General features: G+C 47.1%; 7 protein-coding genes across 7 annotated transcripts; 2 read left to right on the forward strand and 5 right to left on the reverse strand.

Annotated features, from left to right (window-relative positions):
- Nucleotides 1–1,472: 1,472 nt before the first annotated feature.
- Nucleotides 1,473–3,791, reverse strand: N7532_006945 (uncharacterized protein; the record flags this gene model as incomplete). The annotated part of the gene is made up of 5 exons (XM_056619438.1): nucleotides 1,473–1,631; nucleotides 1,686–2,026; nucleotides 2,086–2,540; nucleotides 2,620–3,626; nucleotides 3,678–3,791. The coding sequence occupies 5 exons, from the start codon at nucleotides 3,789–3,791 to the stop codon at nucleotides 1,473–1,475; spliced, it is 2,076 nt and encodes a 691-aa protein (XP_056475597.1).
- A 3,435-nt stretch (nucleotides 3,792–7,226) lies between these two features.
- Nucleotides 7,227–8,306, reverse strand: N7532_006946 (2,4,5-trihydroxytoluene oxygenase; the record flags this gene model as incomplete). Its single annotated transcript, XM_056619439.1, has 1 exon — nucleotides 7,227–8,306. The coding sequence occupies one exon, from the start codon at nucleotides 8,304–8,306 to the stop codon at nucleotides 7,227–7,229; it is 1,080 nt and encodes a 359-aa protein (XP_056475598.1).
- A 3,376-nt stretch (nucleotides 8,307–11,682) lies between these two features.
- On the reverse strand, nucleotides 11,683–12,081 carry N7532_006947 (uncharacterized protein; the record flags this gene model as incomplete). The annotated part of the gene is made up of 1 exon (XM_056619440.1): nucleotides 11,683–12,081. The coding sequence occupies one exon, from the start codon at nucleotides 12,079–12,081 to the stop codon at nucleotides 11,683–11,685; it is 399 nt and encodes a 132-aa protein (XP_056475599.1).
- A 1,054-nt stretch (nucleotides 12,082–13,135) lies between these two features.
- On the reverse strand, nucleotides 13,136–14,167 carry N7532_006948 (MDR family NADP-dependent oxidoreductase; the record flags this gene model as incomplete). Its single annotated transcript, XM_056619441.1, has 1 exon — nucleotides 13,136–14,167. The coding sequence occupies one exon, from the start codon at nucleotides 14,165–14,167 to the stop codon at nucleotides 13,136–13,138; it is 1,032 nt and encodes a 343-aa protein (XP_056475600.1).
- Nucleotides 14,168–16,580: 2,413 nt separating this feature from the next.
- Nucleotides 16,581–17,103, forward strand: N7532_006949 (lipocalin-like domain-containing protein; the record flags this gene model as incomplete). Its single annotated transcript, XM_056619442.1, has 2 exons — nucleotides 16,581–17,003; nucleotides 17,047–17,103. The coding sequence occupies 2 exons, from the start codon at nucleotides 16,581–16,583 to the stop codon at nucleotides 17,101–17,103; spliced, it is 480 nt and encodes a 159-aa protein (XP_056475601.1).
- A 279-nt stretch (nucleotides 17,104–17,382) lies between these two features.
- On the forward strand, nucleotides 17,383–17,860 carry N7532_006950 (uncharacterized protein; the record flags this gene model as incomplete). The annotated part of the gene is made up of 2 exons (XM_056619443.1): nucleotides 17,383–17,445; nucleotides 17,744–17,860. The coding sequence occupies 2 exons, from the start codon at nucleotides 17,383–17,385 to the stop codon at nucleotides 17,858–17,860; spliced, it is 180 nt and encodes a 59-aa protein (XP_056475602.1).
- Nucleotides 17,857–18,566, reverse strand: N7532_006951 (cupin domain-containing protein; the record flags this gene model as incomplete). The annotated part of the gene is made up of 4 exons (XM_056619444.1): nucleotides 17,857–17,954; nucleotides 18,015–18,136; nucleotides 18,196–18,254; nucleotides 18,309–18,566. 4 exons carry the CDS (start codon nucleotides 18,564–18,566, stop codon nucleotides 17,857–17,859), a joined length of 537 nt encoding a protein of 178 aa, XP_056475603.1.
- Nucleotides 18,567–21,892: the final 3,326 nt, after the last annotated feature.

Genomic DNA, 21,892 nt, shown 5'->3' on the forward strand with positions numbered 1-21,892 from the left:
AACAACCCAGAAATGTTTCTCCGGCCGTTGGAAAACAAAGCTCCCCATTACTTTGGTAAGGTCTTGCATTCGATGAACGACTTGAAAGGTAAACAGAAAGACAAAGGTAAATTTTCATATCCCAGTTCGGCAAATGGGACGCACAAACACCGCCAGCTCGCTGGGCATATTTTGATTGGGGTTGCCTAGTGTGATGACTACACCGAGCGTACCGAGGGGCTCCTTCCCTCCTGCAGCTGTCTCACAGGAGTCAACTGCTCACGGCTGGTGGCAGCTCGTCATCTCTCACTCAGGCAAGACAGGCAACACTCAATTTTGTGCTTCAAGTCCTTTCTTTACGGCAATACCGCCAATAATCTTTGAATATATCTCTCTCCGCCACCCTCATGTCCAGTACGTCCAAACGTAAGACGCAAGTATTTTCCTGTTATGTCCAAGCATGAGTTTCGGGAAGGTTGGGCGGGCGCAGAATAGTGGGGCTACACATGCGGGTCACTGGAAGCTACGCGTGGAAAGACAGTCTTTTTGGCCTAAGAAGAGGTCATTTCTGGCTTCAATTTAAGAGCTCCCGATATCCAGGTTATTAACAAAGAGGGCGAATTGGATTTGAAGCCAGAGACGTCACGTTATTACATGTTATAATTTATGTGCCTCTGGGAGCCCGGGCAATTCTTTCAGACAAGAAAGATTTGCGGGGTATTGGGCGAATTAATCATATAAATTACCACGCATATCATCGCTCGTCGTCGTTCGTTTCTACATGCCATAATGTGTTGAGGTGAGGGATAAGATCTAGGAGGGGCGATAGCGTATAACAGCAACTGAGTATTATTGAGGGTATTTTAAATTAAGATAGCCCCCGAGTGGAAGCGTGCTTTACACGCTGCCCAAATATTCGCTTTACCACACAAAGTTAGCGTGTCTCAGGGAGGACAGAGAGCAACAGAAGCTCCTTTTGAGGTCCAACAGTCTTCAATGCCACCGAGGCTTTGTTGGCTATCTTGCCGTCCTCCTTGAGACGCACCGAGCCTTATATAGTAAAGTGGTCAGTTGGTAAGCGTGTAAAGCACCCTTCGGCTCAGGGATCATCTTAGTTAACTAGACATCTTCAATAACTATCATTCAATCGCTGGCTAACGCTATAACTCCTCCTAGTTCCATATCCTCATCTCAACAGCTCCCCCAAGCCAAATGATAATATCAAAGAAGCCTCAGCGGTATTGAAAATTGCCGAAAGCTTAACGCAATGTTCAAAGAAACAATTAACAGTCTTCCGCGTTGGGCTCTACAGTAATTGGTTTGGTTTCAGAAAAGAGATTTCGAGATGATTTACAACCTGTGAATTCAGCGGTTCGACTAGGTGGTTTATCAAGGTAGTAAAAATATCTTGTCAAAAATTATATTTCCAAGTAGAACCCTCCAGATTGACTGACCACCTAGTACAGTGTCCACAGTATATATTTCAGATATAGCTAGAGCTTGCTGTCCTTTGAGACAAGTTTTTCAACATCCGCAAATTGGTAATAAAACTCGAGACATGCAGGATTAATGAGGGTTCCAGACGGCTTGATTCTGCGTCCTGAAATAATCTGTTTCACAGGAAGCTCAACCTTCTTGAGATTTACAGTGGTCTGTTCCATTACTTTAGCAATTGTCCGTAAACTCCATTTATATCAAGCACATACTGGAATCTCTGGTGTTTCGAATATAAAAGATGGAACATGGCGTGCGCTGAGCTTTTGACGTATTGCAGATTTGACCCGGCTCACCAATTCTTTCGAGAAGTGGAAAGTTGGCTTCATAAGAAGGAACAATATGACGCGTTCGTCGATATCCGAAGGTCTGCGCTGGCCTACACACAACGAGTCAATAACTTCGTTGGCAAAATTGTCCTCTATAACTTGATAGATCTCCGAAGACCCAAATCGTATACCGGACGGATTAAGCACGCCATCCGAGCGCCCGTGAAAAGTAAGCTGTTTCGTGACTGGGTGGACAGATACAAAGTCCCCATGCGTCCAGACACCTATGATCATCAGCAATATACTAGACAAAACACATGGATGGTTGCACTGAGAATCATACCTTCAAATCGGGTGAAATAAGCTTCATGATAACGCCTGTCGCCGTCTCGCCCCCAAAACCCGACCGGCATGTTTGGAAAGGCTGCCGTTGCGACTAATTCACCAGGGCTGCCATCCTGGACGCGGAAACCCTTGACACCCTCCCCTTCTATTGTGGAGTCAAATACTTCAACAGGAATCCCAAGGCTCTTTCCAGCGCAGCCCCCGACGTATACAGGGAGGAGGGAGTTCCCGGTGCCAAAGCTCCCAGCAATATCTGTACCTCCAGATATGTTGTTGAGACGCACATGAGGAGGGAAACCTCTGTCATAAAACCATTCAAATAGAGAGTCCGGAAGCACCATTCCGGTGCTGGTCACAATTTGGAGCGAGCTCAAATCACATATTTCTCTGGGTTTGACAAGAGACCTCCTAAGTTCCTCGAGGTATCGAGGGGATATTCCAAAGTGAGTAACGCTGGCAGGTCATCAGAGAGGAGACTTCAAGACAAAAAATAGTAACTGATGATATATAAGATTTCTGGTGTTTAACTCACTGTTCTATATCCGCAAGCTTGATGAAGGATGCAATATCCGGCATAAATGGACTGCCGTCGTAAAGTATGACTCGAGATCCGAATAGTAATGCTTGGAGCAATGACAGATACATAATCCAGCCCGTTGTCGTATATTGCAAGACAATACTGTCTTTGTCCAATTCCTGATGCAGTCCACCCTCTTTGTGAGCGGTCAACAATGCCCCGCCGACCGAGTGCATTATGCACTTTGGTTGACCTGACGTACCCGACGAGTAAACAATCAGAAACGGATCCGAGAAGGCCACTCGTTCAAAATCCAATATATCACTCGTTGCGTCCCCCAAGAATTCGGCCAGAGGTCGAGACTTAGGGACATGATTTAACTCCGCTGGTTGTAACGCGAACCTTGGTTGGCAAACGACACCTTCAAACTCATCAATAGGCTGCATGCCCTTCACGATTTCTGCTATTTTCGGACGCAGGTCGGTGGTTTTACCGTTGTAGACAGCTGTATCATCCATAAACAGCCACCGAGGCCTGATTTGGAGCAAGCGATCGAGGATTCCTTTAACCCCCATATCTGTTGAACTGGAGGAGAAGATGGCGCCGATCGCTGTGGCTGCAAGAAAAACGAGCAAGGTATCAACGCTGTTGCTTGCGCACACTGCGACCCGATCCCCTTTGACCACTCCATGTACTCTCATTGCCTGCATTAGTCGGCCAGTCCGCTTTCTCAATTCTTCCCACGTCACACGAACCGGCTGATCGGAAGCACCTTCACGAACTTCCACAAGAGCAACTTTATCGTCCTCCTTACCGGAAGTGCCCGATAACGAGGAAAAAAGCAGGTTCTCTGCAAAATTCAGGCGAACTCCCTCAAACCATCTCGGGATACTGTCTATAGGCGCTTTTTCATCGACAACTGTAGTGTAGGTTCCTTCATGGATGAGACGAAAATACATCCAACAAAAATCCCAGAAAAGCGCACGATGATCGACTGAAAAATCAAAGAGATCGTGAAAGCTCTGGTACACGTCAGGTATAATAGGCACAATGACTGCATGAACACTACATACCTGAAAAGATTGGCCAGTCTTGAATTCAAGTGCTCGCCGAAATCGGTCCATATTACTTTGTTCTGGGGATGAATGCTCCCAGAGCTTTCGTGGCACTGATTTGAATGACATCATGGGTCGGTCACTGTCAATATTTGATAGTTGATAACCAGATCGCAGGGGCATTATCCGCAACTTAAATAGGAATACGGCATTGTTTGCTTTGTGGAACGAGTGCTTTGGGAAATATAGTTACTACAATTGTGCCGAGGTTCCAAAATAAAGACCTATTCGCTAACGCAGACTGCCGATGGGCGAGAACTAGCGGGCGCGCTCCATCGGAGGCTTGCACATGTTGGAATGTTGTGTTCCGCTTGGAAGTCCCTCCGAGGGGGAACCAGAAGATATGGATCGTGAGCCCCACGAGCGACCTCAAGGCTAACATAGGATTCGACGACTTCTGCGTTGAGGTCGCGCCGTAGCGAATGCCGGACTAGCACATGGTTCATCTCTCTCCCCTGTTCTGCTCGCATTACTCAACCTTCCACGGATGTGCATCAGCCTTCATCGATCGATGCTTACTTCCGCTGGCGGGTAGGCCCCTCAGCGGAAGACAACCTCGCAAAGACTAAAACCGAGGACATTCCCCGCATTCAAGCATGGGCCCGACGAACCGGGTCCTGCCTTCCGCCGAGAAAATCAAGTTCGTCAACCTCACCAGGGAAGGAGGCGAATAACTCAAGGGCCGGGTGGCTATGAACGGGAAGCCAGTCAAACCGTCGCCCACAGCCAAGCTGCTGGGCGTGGTCTTCGACCGGGAGATCGGGCGATAGAACGGGTCCAGTGGGCCATTAAACGCGCAAACAAGGTGAACATTGTATTGGGCGGGCTGTCGCACCTACGGCCAGATGCGACAGCTCCACCAAGCATGTATCACGATGGTCTGGCATAACTCTCTACGAACACGACTTACCTGCAAGGCAACTTTTGAAGTCTCTCCGCGGAAGGACTGAATCTGCCTGGCAAATGCTACTAGACGAATAGGAATCATCCGGGAAAACAGGTGTTAACCATATTAAGCACGTCATAAATCCTGTTGACGGAGGATGCACCTATTTTCCCATCGGCTAGAATTGCTTGGTACAGCCTGCAAGTTGAATAACACATGAAGTTGTTCCCCATGTCGAATGCTTGGAAATCCGGACGTGACGTTTTAACTACAATGGGTTTGCTTATTATAGGATGCTGATTTAGATCTTGTATTTTTTTTATCAATGTTATTATTTGCTGGGCTGGCATAAACCTGATTATCACACAAGAGCGGTGGATTAAATCCTTTGATTTTTTTTTTTTTTTTGGACTGAGGTCGTCTTTTCTTATACAGCGTTTCTCGAAGTTGCCTTGACCAGCACACACTGAGACTCTTTTTATCAGCCCCACTGCCATGGCCTTAGCGCAGATCATAATTGGGCTAGCCACGCTAAATTGAGGACCCATTCGTAATGAAACCCAGTAAGGTATTGTATCTATTACTCCAAAAGAATATATCGCATGCTTTGAATGTGGGGCACACGTTGATTGTCGCTGTATTAGCTCAGTAGCATATTACAGCGGAACGTAACTTTCTGTTGCCGACCAAATAAATTATCTGCGCTAAGACCTTGGCAGTGAGGTCAAGAAACAGAGCCTCAGTGTCTACTGGTCAAGCCAATTTCGAGAAACCCTGTACCTCGGACATCCATATAGACTTTAATTTCAACAGTACTGCCATATTCGAAATCAGATTCCCCTTTATCCACTCAGAAAATAATTCTCCAACCCAATCCTAAGATGCGCTAGTCTATATTCGGGTTAGCTATTGATCGTGGCTTGTCCACAATACGGCCACCGTTCAATAGTGTTTAGAACACGATACTTCCGTCCACAGGCATAAAGATAGGCGGGGTATATATTACGTTCCCAACAATTACGAACGGTGACTGTATTATTTACAAGCCACGATCTGCAGTTAATCTGAATATTCACTAGCGCCTCTTAAAATAGGGTCAGACAATCATTTTCTGAGTGGATAAAGGGGAATCTGATTTCGAATATGGCAGTATCTCCTGAAAATTTCTATCCCTGCTTATCATGGCTTTCGAATGCCGCTTCCAGTGGATTATTCTGCCTGTCGAGATAACCGAAGGGACACACAGGCGATCGAGTGCGTCGTGCTCTGGGCCCAGGACGACTGCAGTGTTTCTCCCCGTTTTTAATGCTTAATCATGCTTCTGGCGGTGACGTGGCGGGTTCGCAGAACATCCGTAGCGCGGGTAAAAAACCATGGCATTTGTTCTCCGAGGGGGTGTGTATCGACCTGCAGTACCACGTTAACACCAGATTGGATTTTTGGTATTCGAACCAACCCTGGAGGGAAATTTATCCAGGGTTTGCAAAGCGGCTAGAATGCCTTCGCCTACACTCTTGAAGGCCTTTGACTTTTCATAGCCAGCGGCTGGTAGGAATATATTGAGCAATCTCAGACTTCACATTCATGCGGAAAGGGATTACATTAAAGCTTCCTTACCAGAGAGTATATCTCAACACTCACAGTTCTTTCTTGCTGTCGGCCAGCGAATTAAGCAGAAGATGGAGTAGCATGGACCAATTCTTTGTGCTTCTAAGGAAGAAGTGCAGAAGTCGATTCTGGAATTTTAATTTGCATGGAAAGGATTTGAAAGAGCTTGTGGTTGGCGAAGCAGTATTAGCGGTCGACAAATGTCTTGAGTCAAAGCTGCAGGGTAATGTATGAAGGGTAGTCAGTGACTTGTTTTCGTCGGCCGGAATGAATGATCTGGTGTCTATCATGTCCTCATTCTTCAGTAAGGTCAACTCCATTCTATCCGCCGGTATCTTCTACACATTACATTTCATTAAGTATAAGCCGGTTAGGATTTGTTACATGCTTATTTGAGACCTATATAATTCCCCGGTTTGTCTTTGGCGGCTGATTCATGATAAACTTGAGAGGATGAGAGTTGTGTTAGCGACAGGCTTTGCTACGACATTGGAAGGATAATAACCCTTAAAAAGAGACGATAGACAGACTCAATGAATGGCAGCGCTTGTTTGCTTTTTTAAAGGAAACGATGCAACATTAACCAGTTCACTTTCCGCCGACGAAAAGTCTGATGAAAAGTCCAGGGAAAAGTAATGCAGTCACTATGAGTGCAGCCTCATTCCCTCTCCCACTTAACCACTCATTTTTTCTCACATTAGTTTCCAAACACGTTCAGGCTGAACTTTTTATTTGAATACTGGATGGCTTGAGTCAATTATAACCTCTGTTGTGAGACTAAATCAAGGTTACTTTGCGGGAATATTTCGAGCAAAAGGGAATGAATAAACAAAAGCTGGAATAGAAAGATAATCATCGATTCCTCTGAAGAATTCTTCCGGAATTCCTTCATTTACCACAGCTTCGACAATTCCTTGAGACAACATCTCAGATTCAATTAAAGAAAGGAGCTAAGAAAGTATTCAGACCAAAACCATCAGCCGGGCTGAAGCACGGTAGTTCTCTTCGTCAGTCTATCTCGCCTTGTTCTCCCCAAAATCGCTCGGCAGTTCAGGACCCCAGACAGATATCGGTCCGACAAATTCTCTGCGCGTATGGTTCTCTTCATTCACCACATCGCCGTCCGCATAATGTTCGATTTTGAACATACTGCTGTCATACCAATAATCAAAAATTTGACTTCCAAGTATGTGCCGCCCAACTCCCCAGACAGACTTCCACCCTTTCTTTGCAAGGTACTGATGACCCATCAATTGGGTGTCAAAATCAGCAACTTCGAAGGAACTATGATGGATGTATGTTTTGCGGACAGTCGGCGGTGCGCGCTGGAGGAACAAGGTGTGATGATCAGTATAGTCCGGGCCCAGGTCCAGGTGCATAAAGGTCAAAACGTCAATATGAGGAAATTTTGGGAGGTTCAATATGTCTGAATGAACGAAATTGAAGTTTGAGGTGTAGAAGTCCAGTTCCGTCTCGAACTCCTTGCACACATATCCGTAATGGCCCAACTTGTGAACCAAAGCAGGCCCATTATGATACCGCTGAAATTGGCCTTTCCGAGGTTTCTCAAAAGGCATATTGAAGGGACCATGGAAGTCATGAGTCGCCGATGGAAGTTGCTCCACCTCTATTTTTCGTTCGGTCTGGCCGTAGACGACATGGAAGAAGCTGCCGTTGGGCCGGGCAAAGGTGACCATTTTGCCGCCTCCCGGGGCTCCATCGAGGCTTTTGACGGTGGCCCCTGTCATAGATGCGGCCTTCTGGAAATTTGCCTCATCTTTAGCCAAAAATGCGGCACCCATAAACCGGGATTGACGGTTTGGGCTCTGTGAAGCGACATAAATATATGGGTCTTTCCCATATCCGCGGTAATATATCGTATTCCCTTCCTGACCAGCTTTCACGAATCCAAAATCGTGCGCGAATCTATCAAAGGCCTCCAGGTCGCTATGCTCAAAATAAACATGAATGATGCGACTTAACTGGACCTTGGAGGGGTCGTTGACGACGGTCGGAATTGCTGAGGGTGGGAGAAACCAGTCTTGCCATTGCTTTGGAAGGAGGGCGATGGCATCGAGCACCCAGGATGACATTGTGTTCTCTGGATAGTGCTGATGGCTTGTGAGATCTAAGTGATCGGAGAGAAAGTATGCGGAGGCGAAAACTCACAAGAAGAATGGTGAGTGTCAGCACACGGAGAAAAACTGCGTATTATATTTGGTCAATCACTGGCTCCTACTGGCAAGAAAGAAACAGCTTTCGTTTTTTTCCCTCAAGAGCAATTTTCTAAAGCCCATATCGGAGAATCTTATCGGTGCGTTACTGAATACTCACGGCGGAGCGACCCTGCGTGCGCTGTGACCTAATTCAATGGACCAACAGGAGGAATCAAGAGGAGGAATCAACAGGAGGAATAAGCAGGAGTAATTACGCAACGTAGGACATATGCCAATAAAAGAAATCATCCGCGGAACAACTTTTGTTGCCAAGGAGTGAAGTTGTACGTGGATACCTCAATTTTTATTCTGTTTAGAACCCTCCCAATTTCTCTAGAACTTATGCCCTTTTACGTAAAGTCTGAGAAAATACTTTCTTTTGATCTTAGGTAAAGAACTCTCGGACGATTACCAAGTTGTGGAGTTCGATGGAAACGAGAAAACAGAAATAGATTTACCTGTCGGTGAACGAGGTTGTTTATGCAATAGAACCCTTGGCAGCAGCATCTACGGCGGCCGATAGCGGCCTCCTTTCGAAAGTATGATTCTTTACACCGCTTCTGAGACCGCTTTGGATCAATCAGGCATCAATATCTCCAAAATAGGCAACCAGTCTGCTTTTGAAGACTCCCTACGAATCTTCTCGTCCGCATCTCTCCCTTTCCCTCTTCCACATCTCCCTCGCTGCATCTCTTTCCCCCTGCATATTAACGTCAGTATGGCCCCCGAATCAATCTTGAGCCCTACAGGGATGAAATCGCGATTGTAATCCGCTGCGGTGAAAGCGATGAAGCTATATCAGCTACCCTCTTCAATTACTATGGGATTAGTGTGACCGGGCGGACTATTGGCTCTAGTTTAGTTGAATGGAGTATACATCGTCCTTTACGGTCACCTGATTCCGAAACGACCGACAGACTTGTGGAACAACTCTATACAATGGCACTTACTTACTTCAGAGGAGGTCCTTGAGATCCTTGCGAAGAAAGGGGAAGGCTATTTCTGAGAGAACCCTGCGGCGAATAAGAAAACGTCTTGGAATTCACCTCCGCTGTGATAATCCCACCGAGCGGATTCGCCAAATTGAAGAGCTTCGAGAGATTCTGCTTGTGGAAGATGTTATTGGGGATATTGAGGGCTTTGGACGACGACTACAACATGTGTATCTTCCGAGCCCCGAGGCATTCTTTCCTCTTGATCTGATATTCGAGGTGTACAGGACGCTGAATTCCGAGGCTATTGATCGCCGTCGATATGATCTTCAACGCCTGCGAGGAACTTGTACCTGCCCTGAACCGAACTGGGTCTGGCATCTTGATGGTTATATGAAGGTTAGTTCTTCTACATCTCTCCCAAATTTGCCACCTTACTAATGCCTTCACACTCTTCTAGCTTGAGCAATTTGGCTTTGGAATATACGCTTTGATCGATGGCTATTAACGATTTATCATCTGGATCTTTGTCGGAGTATCTGCGCGCACTTCAATTAGTGTTCTTCGCCAATATCTTGATGCTGCCCAGTCGAATGGATTCGTACCGCGGGTTCTACGTGTTGATCTTGGAACAGAGACTATCCAACTTGGTGATGCCCATCTTCTTCTTCGGGGATCTATAAATAACCAACCCTGTCATCAGAATACTACAGTCCAGTTAAAAGACCGCTTGTTCTACGGTCAGAGTGTCGAGAATCAGCGTATTGAGGCCTGGTGGGGACAGCTTGCAACATCGAGTATTTTTCTCTACTACAATTACTTCCATAAGCCCCAGAAAGAAAGGCTCTTTTCAAAGGATTACCTTCCAGAGCAGGTTTCTCTCCTTGCGACCTATATGCCAATCCTACCCTCTCGAATCCATTCCTACACAGACACCTGGAATTTACATTCAATTCGTGCACAGCCCGATCGACAAAACGTGATACCAGGGAAGCCAGTCATGAATTACTATCACGCTAATGTAGAGGATCATAAACGGCAGTTTGAGCCTGGATTACTACAGAGACTGCAGGAAGATGTCTCTGAGTGAAACCCATCTGAATATCTTCCAGCGGCGACAATGACGTGGCGTTATCAACAACTTCAAGAAATCGGACAGCGGGGTTATGACAACTTTTAACGCAAAGTTATACGAAACGAAGGAAAGTGTTCCTTGATGAATTGAAACTCCATAAGCGTGTCGATAAAATTTTTGGTTTCAGAGCCAGGCAAAGTTAAGAAAAAGCTTCCCTTTGGCGCCTGTAACGAAGGTGTCAAAGAAGAGAAAGTATGGGGTAAGAGATAGGCCTTTTTATATTCCTCCTGCCCTGGGCACCCAACCAGCAAACTTCCCCATTCAGAATCGTCGAGGTATCCAAAGCAAACATCTACACTCGCCAGTTGCCATAACCGTCCTTGGCCATTCGCTCGTCACAATTGGTTGAATACTCCCAATAGATGCAACTTCTAATCACACTTTTTTGCAGGACCAATCTCAGGCGCACAAAACCCTTCCGGTTACGCTCTGGTATGGAGAGACAGAAGATCAATTTTAGTATCATTCAACGAAGCAACTAAGCATGAGGGAAGAAGATGGACAGATGCGAAAGGTGAGAGAGGTGATCTAAGAGGGAGATGCCTGTTGAACAACGCATCAACATCAAACATGTGAATCGCCACACTCTCTACTTATGATACGTCACTGGTTCTCAAGCATGCGGTCGTAGAATAGAACAACATATTTGAACTCCTCCAAGGCTCCCTGCAAATGCCGCCCCGAAGAGAACTATCTCACTAAGAGGACGAAAACAGCCAATACTACTCCGACTCTCCAGGGTTATTACTTCCACTCTCGGACACCCACTTTTTGGAAGGCCCACGAGCTTTCTTGTTCGTTCAGAAGATCTTCGGCGATAAAATGGGCATTGTCTTCGAGTGACGTGTTATACGCCGACATTTGGCTCATGATATTCAAATAGCCTCCTATCAGTGGTGTACACAAAAGCTTGGGAGACCACTTAGGAGGTACACCGCTAGAAGCCGTGAGATTTCTGGCGGAGGCTTGCTCTGCGAGTGGATATGTCGTTTTGCTCAAAGGATGCATCATACTGGGACAAAGTATTGACCAGTTAATGCTTGAGGAAGGTAGGCTTTGGAGCTTGGCCCAGGTTTGGCTATGTTCCGGGAACATCCGAAGTCTATGTAGAATTGGAAAACCAGTTAGCATCTCGAAAATTGCACAGAAGCATGAAAAACAAACAATATATGGGCCAGTTCACTTACTAGTCCACTGGGCGGTATCTAGTCTCGGGGAGGTCCATCAGGCCGAGTCCTCCCATGAACCACACCCGCAAGGGGCTCTGGCGGTCTTGCCCCATCTCCAATGCAGCGCTGATGACTGCGTCCACAATGCTAGGAAGATCGCTCTTCCCCCACGGGGCCATGGCGGCAAGCCCAGCAGTATTCACGATGGCATTACATTGATGCTTGTTTCCAGCCGCCTTGATATCGGAGCTCTTAGTGGCATCTCCAAGCTCTACGGCCGTGAGGTGGGGCACAATGGCAGGAGCGAGCTTTGAAGGGTCGCGCGCAAAGGCGACAACAGAATGCCCTCTCGCCAACAGGGCAGACAGCAGGCGAGAGCCAAGATTTCCAGTGGACCCTAAGACGAGAACCTTCATGCTGTATAATACAGGGTAGGGATAGAGATGCAAATGACCTTTGAGGGGAAAACGAACGCGAGCAAGGGCGAGACAAATTTAAATAGTTCGGGAGAAGTTTCAGCTAAGGGGAAACCCGCTGAAAGTTCTCCGTAGTGTATACGTCATTATATGTATATATAGACAAATTACGTTCGCCGTGGCCATAGTTTCATTCAGACAAGGACAGTGGGGTTTTAAAAAGCACCCGCAATAGTTAGCTTCATTGGTGTCGTGATTCTATGTTTGCACTAGGGATTCTTGCACTCCGAGAGTCCGAGAATCGGGACCAACCCCACTTACCCTATTCATATAAGCAAGGACACCCTAACGTGTCCTCGCAGCATCCGCTCTTTTCATCTTTTCTTCAACTTAATTCAACTCAACTTTTTGGATTGATTCCATTTTTGCATACAATGCCATACTGTATATGCTTGCAGTAATACATTCAAAGAGCAGTACAGTAATTGTAACTCAATACGAAGCTACAATGGGACTCAAGCGCCGGAGCGACTTTTCGGAGGAACTTTTAAGTGGGGCGCAGCATGATTGGAAACAAAAGACGAGCGTGTCGCGTATAGACCTCGACAACACTCGCGAGTCTCCAGGCCCGGTCCGGTTCTAGAACCGCTACTCTACTGGAGGGTAGACGAAACCGACGTAGGTATTTGGTATTCGTGGCAGCAATCTCGTCATTTCAATGGCTTTTTTAATCTTTCAATCCCTGTTGGTATCACCAGCTAGGTACTGTGTACACAGTTAAGTGGACAGTGTGTATGCTCCAAAGCAAAAGTCAATTGTGTTGATAGATGTTGATGTTCAGTCTAGTTGGAAAAACACCCCTAGATCCCACACGCCGGCCTTCGGCGGTCACAACACCGAGGCCACAGCCCAGCGCAAGAATGTGTACACCAAGCAAGGGATGTTATCCATCGGTCGCTAGCAGTGGGTCACAGCCAGTTTGTTCTGACAGGAGAATATATCCCGACAATCCCCAAGTCATACAAGCCCGGGCTGGTATATGTGATTCAGCGCCTTAGAACTTCAGCATGGCCTTGCCCTTGTTCTTGCCATGGAAGATACCGACCAGGCCCTCTGGTGAGTTGTCAATGCCCTCAGTCTCATGGATAAGCGTCTTGAACGAGCCCTCTTTGATCCATTTCTGCACACGCTCCTGGTGCTCCTTGGTGTAGATAGGGCCGATATCGGGGTCACTGACTATGAAGCCGCGCATCGTGATACGCTTGGCTAGGACGTTGTAGAGGTTCTTGATGGGGTAGGGAGCAGAGTTGTACTGCGAGATAAGGCCACAGACAACGACACGGCCGAAGTTCTTCATCGCGTCCAGGGCAGCCTCGAGGTGCTCACCGCCAACATTTTCATAGTAAATATCAACACCCTCAGGGGCCAGGCGGGCCAGTGCATCTGCGGGCTTCATTTTCTTGTAGTTGAAGCCTCCGTCAAAGCCAAGCTCCTTGATGATGAAGTCGAGCTTCTCATCGGAGCCGACGGAACCGATCACGCGCAGACCTTCGTGCTTGGCGATCTGGCCGACGGTCTGGCCGACGGCACCGCTAGCAGCGGAGACGAAGATGGTCTCGCCCTTCTTGGGCTTACCGATCGCGTACAAAGAGGAGTACGCGGTCAAACCAGACATACCGAGGGCGCCAAGGAAGACGCGGATATCCTCGATTCCCAGTGGGTTCTCCAGCTTGCGGATTCGCTGCAGATTCTGGCCATCGAGCGAAACGTACTCCTGGATTGGCACATGGCCAATCACGACGTCGCCCTCATTGTACGAGCCAGTGTTTGAACGAACGACCTTGGCAATGCTGGCGCTCTCGATGGGCTTGTTCAACTGGAAAGCCGGGGCGTAAGACTTGACCTCGGCGGGGCGCATGCGGCCGCGCATGTAAGGATCGAAGCTGGCGTAGAGGGACTGGATAACGACACCGTCGGCGGGAGCGGCAATATTGGCGTCATAAGTGGCGGATTCGACGGTCAGATGCTGGCCGGGGATAGGGTATCCCTTGGGGATCTCCCTGTAGACGAGTGCCTTGTTGGCCATGATGTCACTTGGATGTATTCTGGACGGGGTATAAGAGGAAAGGGTGAGTTGAATTGGAGTGTTGTTGAAAGTGAATTAACAAAGATTTTGAACGGGATGAGTGAAGTTGTTGTGATGCTGTGCACAATTCAGGGCCAATCAAGCTTTTATAATGAAAGGAGGGGACCGAGGCAGAATTGTAGAACTGCTTTCGATCATACTGTACCGTTGTACAGTATAGCAACTTGCCGTTTGCCGATGGACCCGGAGAAGCTTCTTGAGAGGGCTATCGACTTATTACTATAGGATAGATACTCCGTACTCTACGACTGCACTCTGTGTGGTCTGTGATTAACATGGTTAATTGTACGAAGTACACTTTGGGCCTTCCAAAGCGCTGACGGCTCCACTTTTCTGCACAGTACTCTAGCTTATTTCCACAGGTTGATGAAAGCGCCTCCTAATTATGGTGAAATACATCAATTCCAAGATCCGATGTTGCATACCGAGGTCCAATCAATCACGATAATATTACGGAAGCTCTGTAACCCCAGGACTTTCTCTAACTGAGTCTGCCTTCGTGGCGATAGAGCTCGGAGGAACTCAATACGCCCCAGATCGACGGGAGACGGCCATTCTGGGCGAGAGGGACGCGCCGGCAAGACGCCACTCCGTTCGCACTGGTTGCATTGTCCGCACAATGAGTAACACTATGGAACTCCAGGGCTCAATTTCTAATCATGGAGAAGCTTAGTTACCGATTCAGGTCTGGTTCAACTGCGGGGGAAAGGTCAGTGCATTGAATTTGAAGGGATTAGGAAGGCCCATAGATCTCGATTGGCCCTGCCGTTCAAGCCAAGCCAGTTACTGTCATTGACTCCTAGACACGATTCACTTTTGTTCCTCGCCACCTGCATACGCAGCTTAGATGATATCGTGACTCGATACTGTATTTTGTCTTATGCATCAATTAATGCACTGCACTTCGGTTGCATCTCCTGTAATCTCACGATTTTTGATGACTTCATCACGCCCAGGATTAATTAGGTATTATTCCGGCCCCGGACACGTATGCCCTGCCTTCACCTTAGAAGTCCTAGCGAGATGAGTGCCGGTAAAGATACATTGGCTTCCCAGTAGCTACCCATGGGTGCTTTGGCTGCTTGTGAATCTGATGCCGATTCCATGTCTTGACGTATAAATCAGCAGATAAGCGTAGAGTAGGCATGAGTACTACGAGAAGAGCAATCTGATTAGGAATGCTTGTGATCCAAAAAAGACGCTCGTTTCGAAGAATCTTGAAGTAGTTCTAATATAACATGACATTAGCGCACGAGCTTAATGGTCGAGGGAACGAGAATATACACGCCAAATAAACATACTTGATCGCGAAGCTGGGCCCACCTGGCCTTAATACGAGTATTCTCAGTACTCTTGCCATATGTATAACAATCAGATTGAGGAATCTCGGGTTCGGCTATACGCTTGAGTGCCCAATGAGCGTCTCCAAGTGTCACCCGCGCGAGGGCTGGCTAGGGTCGAGGGTCGGGTGAGGGTCAAAAATTTTGAGCCGACCCTCGCGAGGGTAATTCCGAGGTCTATGCACGGGCCATCCACGCAGATTTGAGCTTCAATTTTCTCCTATAGCCTCAATGGTGGCCCACTTTCCCACCAAACATTCGGTTAGGCATACATTCAATCCAGGCAAGTGTGAACGCGGGTCTCACTTCGCAATGACCCAGTATTTATTATAGATCGATATCATCACAATTCGAGAACGACTTTCTGTTCCTAGCATGCTGCCATGCCGTCTTTTTTAATCCTCTTTCGGGAAATAGGCGTGTATCTTTCATGGTATGGATCTAACCCTAGAGGGAAATATTGAACTATATACCCCGTTCCTCAAACGAGTAGACTCAGAGCATCTTTAATATTAATGACTCCACTGTTTGCGTCCGTCAGGGCTACTTGAAAGGGGCTCGCGAATGCTTCTTGGATGCCGCAGGTTTTCGCACATCCCTAGAATCGTGATCTTATTGCACCCAGCCTCTTCGACTACTTGAAATGGTAAATGTGGAGAAAAGCGAGTCAGGATGAATCAATCTCACCTATTTTTCCAACAACTGGAGACATTCAATCAGAATTAGTTCTCCGTTCGGATGGGCCTCCGGGGGTTGGGCGGCTACTGATAAACTTTCGCTCAACTCGGGCCGAATGGTCTTGATGTGAAGGCGAAAGATTCGGTCCAAACAAATGGTGTGATCCGACCGATCCGAGCCAGAGATGTCATCTCTCGAGAAAGGGCCAGCTTATATAGCCGGAAGAAAAGGTTCTTTAACTAAGCCTCTAGTTTCCAACGAATACATTCCTAAGTCGCCTCTTTTCACTTCGCAGTTTTCGGTCCAAAAGACGTGGTTTACGATTGAGTGGAAAAATGTCCCAAAACATTGACAAGGTCCGCAAAGCTTTGGTCGGAACTTGGAAACTATGTTCCTACGTGAGCCGACCAAGTGGCCAATATGGATCAGTCGGCTATCCTATGGGCAAGGACGTTGAAGGATACATCATCTATTCTTCGGACGGTTTCATGTCTGCTCAGCTTATGACACCGGGATCCGTGAAATACTCTTCGGAGGATTTCCTGAACCCAAAGCAGGATGAGGCAGCTGATGCGGCGCGACACTATTTGGCTTATTCCGGTCCTTATGAACTCCTTGAACACGAGGGGAAACTTGTGGTGAAACATCACATGGATATATCTGTGGTTCCAAACTGGGCCGGGCATCACCAGTTGCGATTCTGTGACTGGAGAGGTGACGAGCTCACCTTGGGCCCTCTAGAGCCGTGGCTTCTCAACGTACGTCGATACCGTTTGCACAGGAGGATATGTTATTAACCAGATCCAGGGCGAACGTGTCGACCAGTTCCTGACATGGAAGAAGGTGGTTCCTCAGTAATTCGGTCGGATCTTCTTCTGAGAGATTGCTCCTGTCACCCTTGACTTTCATTCCACATGCTACATTACTCAGTTCAACGAGAATCATTTTTCCTTTAAAAATGGGTTTGAAGAAAGTTCGCGGATTTCAGGGGTTCTTATTATTTAAGCAAAGCAGAAGTACGTTCGCAGCTGATCATACGCAACAATAACATGCAACTGTGCCAAATATAATCCTTCTAAACTGGGTAAAGGCCGACCTGTCGAGGCGTTGGTCAGGACGTATAAACCATTTGTCATAATGCTATTAAGCTTCGTGGTCAATATAGCAGGCCACGTTAAGAATTTCGGCCACGGAGAGAAGGTATGATTTAATGACTAAATTCGACACCTGTTAGTTAGAAGGAACCATTTTACATTGTAAAGATCTAGGTACGTCTAGCAGCGCTCTACCAATAGTGGCTAGTTATTAGCGTGCAACACAATCAAGCACGAGCTGGTAAATTCTAAATAACAGCTTGAAATCAGGTTGATCAAGAAAAGCTAAACCAGCTGCATGAGTAAGTGTCCTCCTATATTTTTGTATCTAGTTGATCATAGACTGCGTTGGTAGACAGTGAGTAAGAAGCTAGTTATTTAGATGATATACCGTTCCGTGACAGGTAGGCTCTTCGTATACGATTGATCACATGCCGTCTACCATTGTCTTGTGGTTTCAGCATAATGGAATTGATTCACAGCAAGCAATGCCGAGTACCGATCTGACAGAGTTCAGCTAGTTTTCGGCATTCACAGGCCCTCCAGATCCAATGTCTTCCTTCTTAAACCCCTCTGTTCCAAGTATACGACCTCCTATGGTCACTGGGTTGGCAGCTTGGAAAGTTCTTACTTCAGCTCATTTTCCTGATTAGCACTAAAGGATGTAGAACATACCGATCAAGACAAAGAACAGCCTGGCTGGTTCGTCCGAATAGTTGGTCCATCCGTGCACAGTCCCCCGCTGGACACAGACGTCCCCAGCCTTCATATCAATGCGCTCATCACCATCAAGATGACTATAGAGTGTAAATCCTATGAATTAGCGAGGATCTCAGTCCACGATTGTGAAACAAACCATGTAATTTCCCCTACATGCAAAATACCAAAATCAAGAGATACGGTTCGATGGAATATCTGGGATCGTTAATACCTCTCTCCTTGCGCTTTTCATAGGGAGTAGGTCTTTACAGTCTTTGTGCGCGGCGGAAAGTCAACTACACGCAAGACCACCCCTTTCTCGTTGGCCAAGTCCGTAGTACGGGACTTTGTCGGATCGATCCACTTGTCGTTCGATTCGGGAAACTGATGCGTCTCGTAGAGGACGGCAAAATTGCATTTGATATTGGTTGGCTGGCAGGGAATCAGGCTGTCCGCGACGATAATGGCATTGCCGTGGTCGTCATGGCCAGTGACGATGCGTCTTGGGTGAGGAAAAAGGCCCGCCATGTCGAGAGAATTGTTATAAAAGAGAAAGATATTTGCAATGACAATCAAAGATATCAAAGATAAAATTCAGTAGGGGGCCAGCCATCAGATAGCTTATATAATAAACGTGAAGTTCATCCATCATACATTCACAATCCCGAAGATCGGGGACGCTTCGGATTCGGCCTTTCGGAGAATATCCGAATGGCCCGACTACGCCATCTCTCAAGAACCGTCGAGACCACCGAAAAATTCGCCACCATGGACAACGGAGTGGGGATGCCGAAGTGACTACTATACTTTGGGAAGTTTCTCCAAAATTATGTGCTGGGGCCGATCCTTTTCACCAGACTGGCTCAATCATATTAACCTGGCCGCTGAGGGCTCATAGAAGCACTGTAATGATTAGGGTCCGCTGTTATCACAATGAATAAATCAAGCTGCGCATTCTACAATTGAACAAAATGAGGTCGAAGGCCGCAATGGAAGCCGTCACCAAATAAGCCCCCGTCTGTTTATTCTTCGCTGATAATCAAGTAGATTTATTCGATTCATCGTCATTTCCCTCATCAAAATTTTGTTTCAGCTAATATGTACAATAAAAAATTAATTAAACACTCTCCAGCCTTGCTGAAAGAGAGCTAAGGGCTCGAAACCTGAATACTGGTCGAGTCCTTCGTCCCCAAAAGATAAATTATACCACGCATCATGTAGGGATACATCGGGTTGCTCCACTAACAACTGATCAGGATGGATCGAATTAATTTCCCCGATCCCGTGCCCATGGCCATTTTCAGGATCAGCGTGCGAGTTCTGCGAACCAAGACAGGATCCCAGCTCGTCTTGGCCCGATGCAAGTGGGAAATCATTTGCCCGGTAGATCGGATGGTTCGGCCTTTCAAAAGGATGCGCCCGTGACGGCGTGGCAAGATTATCCTGGGCCGAATCGTCAACGTGCGTAGTCATATTGCAAGTCTGAACAGGCTCCACGCCAGCCATTGTATTTCGCTCCGCAGTCGAACCCTCCTGTGATGTGGAAGGGAGGAGTTGTCGGCCCAGAGCAGAAGAAAGTTTTTCCGACTTGGTTTTCCCACCAAGATGTCAGTGCGTGCTGGATTTTTTATAAAGTAGGATCTACTTACAAGATGCCCCAATGTTCTCCAATGACGGCGAAGAATGTTTAGGAGGCGCAAAATGGCCCGCACGGCACGCAACTTGCGACTTTCGGTCTGTCTTTCGGTGGTGATCCCTTGCGCTATTTTGTCTCGGCAGGAAGCTTCTGTGGCCAACAGCACTACACCTGTTATGAAAGCCCCATAACCCATGAGCGGAGGAACGAGTGTGGCATCGCAATCTCCATACAGAAAAGGGCCCAGTAGCTTTTCATGCCATCCTGCATGACGTACGACACTTTCGGCACTCCGTTTGACGGCTTCCACGCCAACCTCCGGCCCCGTGGAAGCACCCGAGAACAATGGAACAAGCATCGAGTGAAGTATAATTTGACATTGATGGAAAAGGGACTGGGACAGTAGAACTAGAGAATGGGACTCAGGTTCTGTGTCGTTGAGGGTGCTCATATCCGTGACGGAACTTGCATCGTTGAAAATCGACATTGCTAGATCGGAGAGACTGTAGACTGACTCTATGTTAAGAGAAGTAGGTGAGGCATTCCAGTCGTTAACTAAAAGCTGAACCTTTGCCCTAAGATAACCACGGTATTAGAAAAGCTGATTGTCAGTTGCATACCAGATTTCTTACCAGACTCCGATTATTTTCACTAGGGATGCAGCGGCAGGGGTGGAATACTCTCTTATATTAAGTCCAAGCGATTTCGACTGCCAATCCTGATCCATCTTTTCCCTCAAAATAATGTCACAGTGGGATCCGGTATCTCGAATGTAAGCAGGAAGTGGGATCATGGCCACTTCTTTCCAGGCTGCTCTTACGGAAGGTTCTGGCTCCATGCTGATGCATGTGGAAATCCAGCAAGCCCAAAAGCATCGACGATCAAACTCAGTTTTTAATGATAAATCTGAATCACCGGGGCCGTCTATCATCCGTTGATTATATCCAAGGAGTTGGCATGAACGATAGGCGAGAGCTATAAGCTCGGTAATGGAAATTCTCCAGATCAGCAAGATTGTATCAAAATATACTATTTAGTGGGAAGCGGGCTTACCAATACACAGGCTACATGACTGTAAATTGCCAATACCAAACCAATATAACTGCAGGCATTCAAGTGCCTGGGTAATGGCAAGGGAGGGCTGCTCGATCGCAGATGACATGGCTTCCCGGACAGCAGAACTCGCCCAGGGAAGACCACAAGAGCCATATCGTTTTAGCACCTCCAACTCAGAAACATCTGAGAAAGTTGCATTTTCGTCTAAATTTCCTGAACAAAGGAAACTGTAAATCCCATTAGTGAAGTGATCTTCAGTATATGTGGAATGACATACAGCGTAGCTAAGGCAAAGATGGCCTTCACAAGGAAACCAGGAAGTTTTCCTCTAAGATATTCCTGGAAAACAATACGTTTGTGAAACAACAAAGACGCATTGTAGACTCGTGAAAAATATATCTCAAGTAAAGCCAGGCCAATGGCGCGAGGCGGTAAGGGAGGGTCCTCCGAACCGGAAGATATTTTATGACGGGTCCTTATCTGCCCTATGTTTTCATTGGGCCGAGAAGATGGATTGATCGGTCCAAATCCGTCCACAACATACCGAGTCCGAGTCCCGGTGTAACCTTTGGGAAGCGCCTGAGCTACTCTACTAGAACTGCTAGCTTCCTCGCCCACTCGTGAACTATCACCTGGGGAGAACAAAACTCCGTCAGGATGTAATGTTGACTCATTGGTGTAGTCTGGCAGGCTTGGAGCTGGGGGGCAGCTTGTAGGTTCATATGCGCGGTTGATTATTTCCGTTGGTGGCTCATGAAGGGCCTGGCAACTTTGGTCAGCACTTATTTGTGCTTTCCCGTAATTACGATGTGATTTCCGACCCCGGCGATTCGAAGGGCTGGGGTACACACAAGTCGCATGAAGCCTCTGGCAGCGACTGCACACAGGACGTCCACGGTTGCATTTAAGCTGTTGGACTATTTAGCAATGCGAAACAGAGCAAGAAAAGATTGCTTCACTTTTTGGTTACGACATCTCTGGCACGCGGTGATAGAATATTGTACAGTATCACTCGATCGGTGCGGCTCAATTGCAGAATCCTGGCGATTCGCTTCTCTTTGTTGAATGTCCATAATAGCATAGAATTATTCAGGTTCGAGGTTGTGGTTCGTGATATGAAGGAACGACCAATTGCGACTGGAGACGTATGGCAGCGATATAT

This window comes from Penicillium argentinense (genome assembly GCF_028826775.1).
Source record: "Penicillium argentinense strain IBT 30761 chromosome Unknown utg000005l_segment0_segment0, whole genome shotgun sequence".
Classification (NCBI taxonomy): domain Eukaryota; kingdom Fungi; phylum Ascomycota; class Eurotiomycetes; order Eurotiales; family Aspergillaceae; genus Penicillium; species Penicillium argentinense.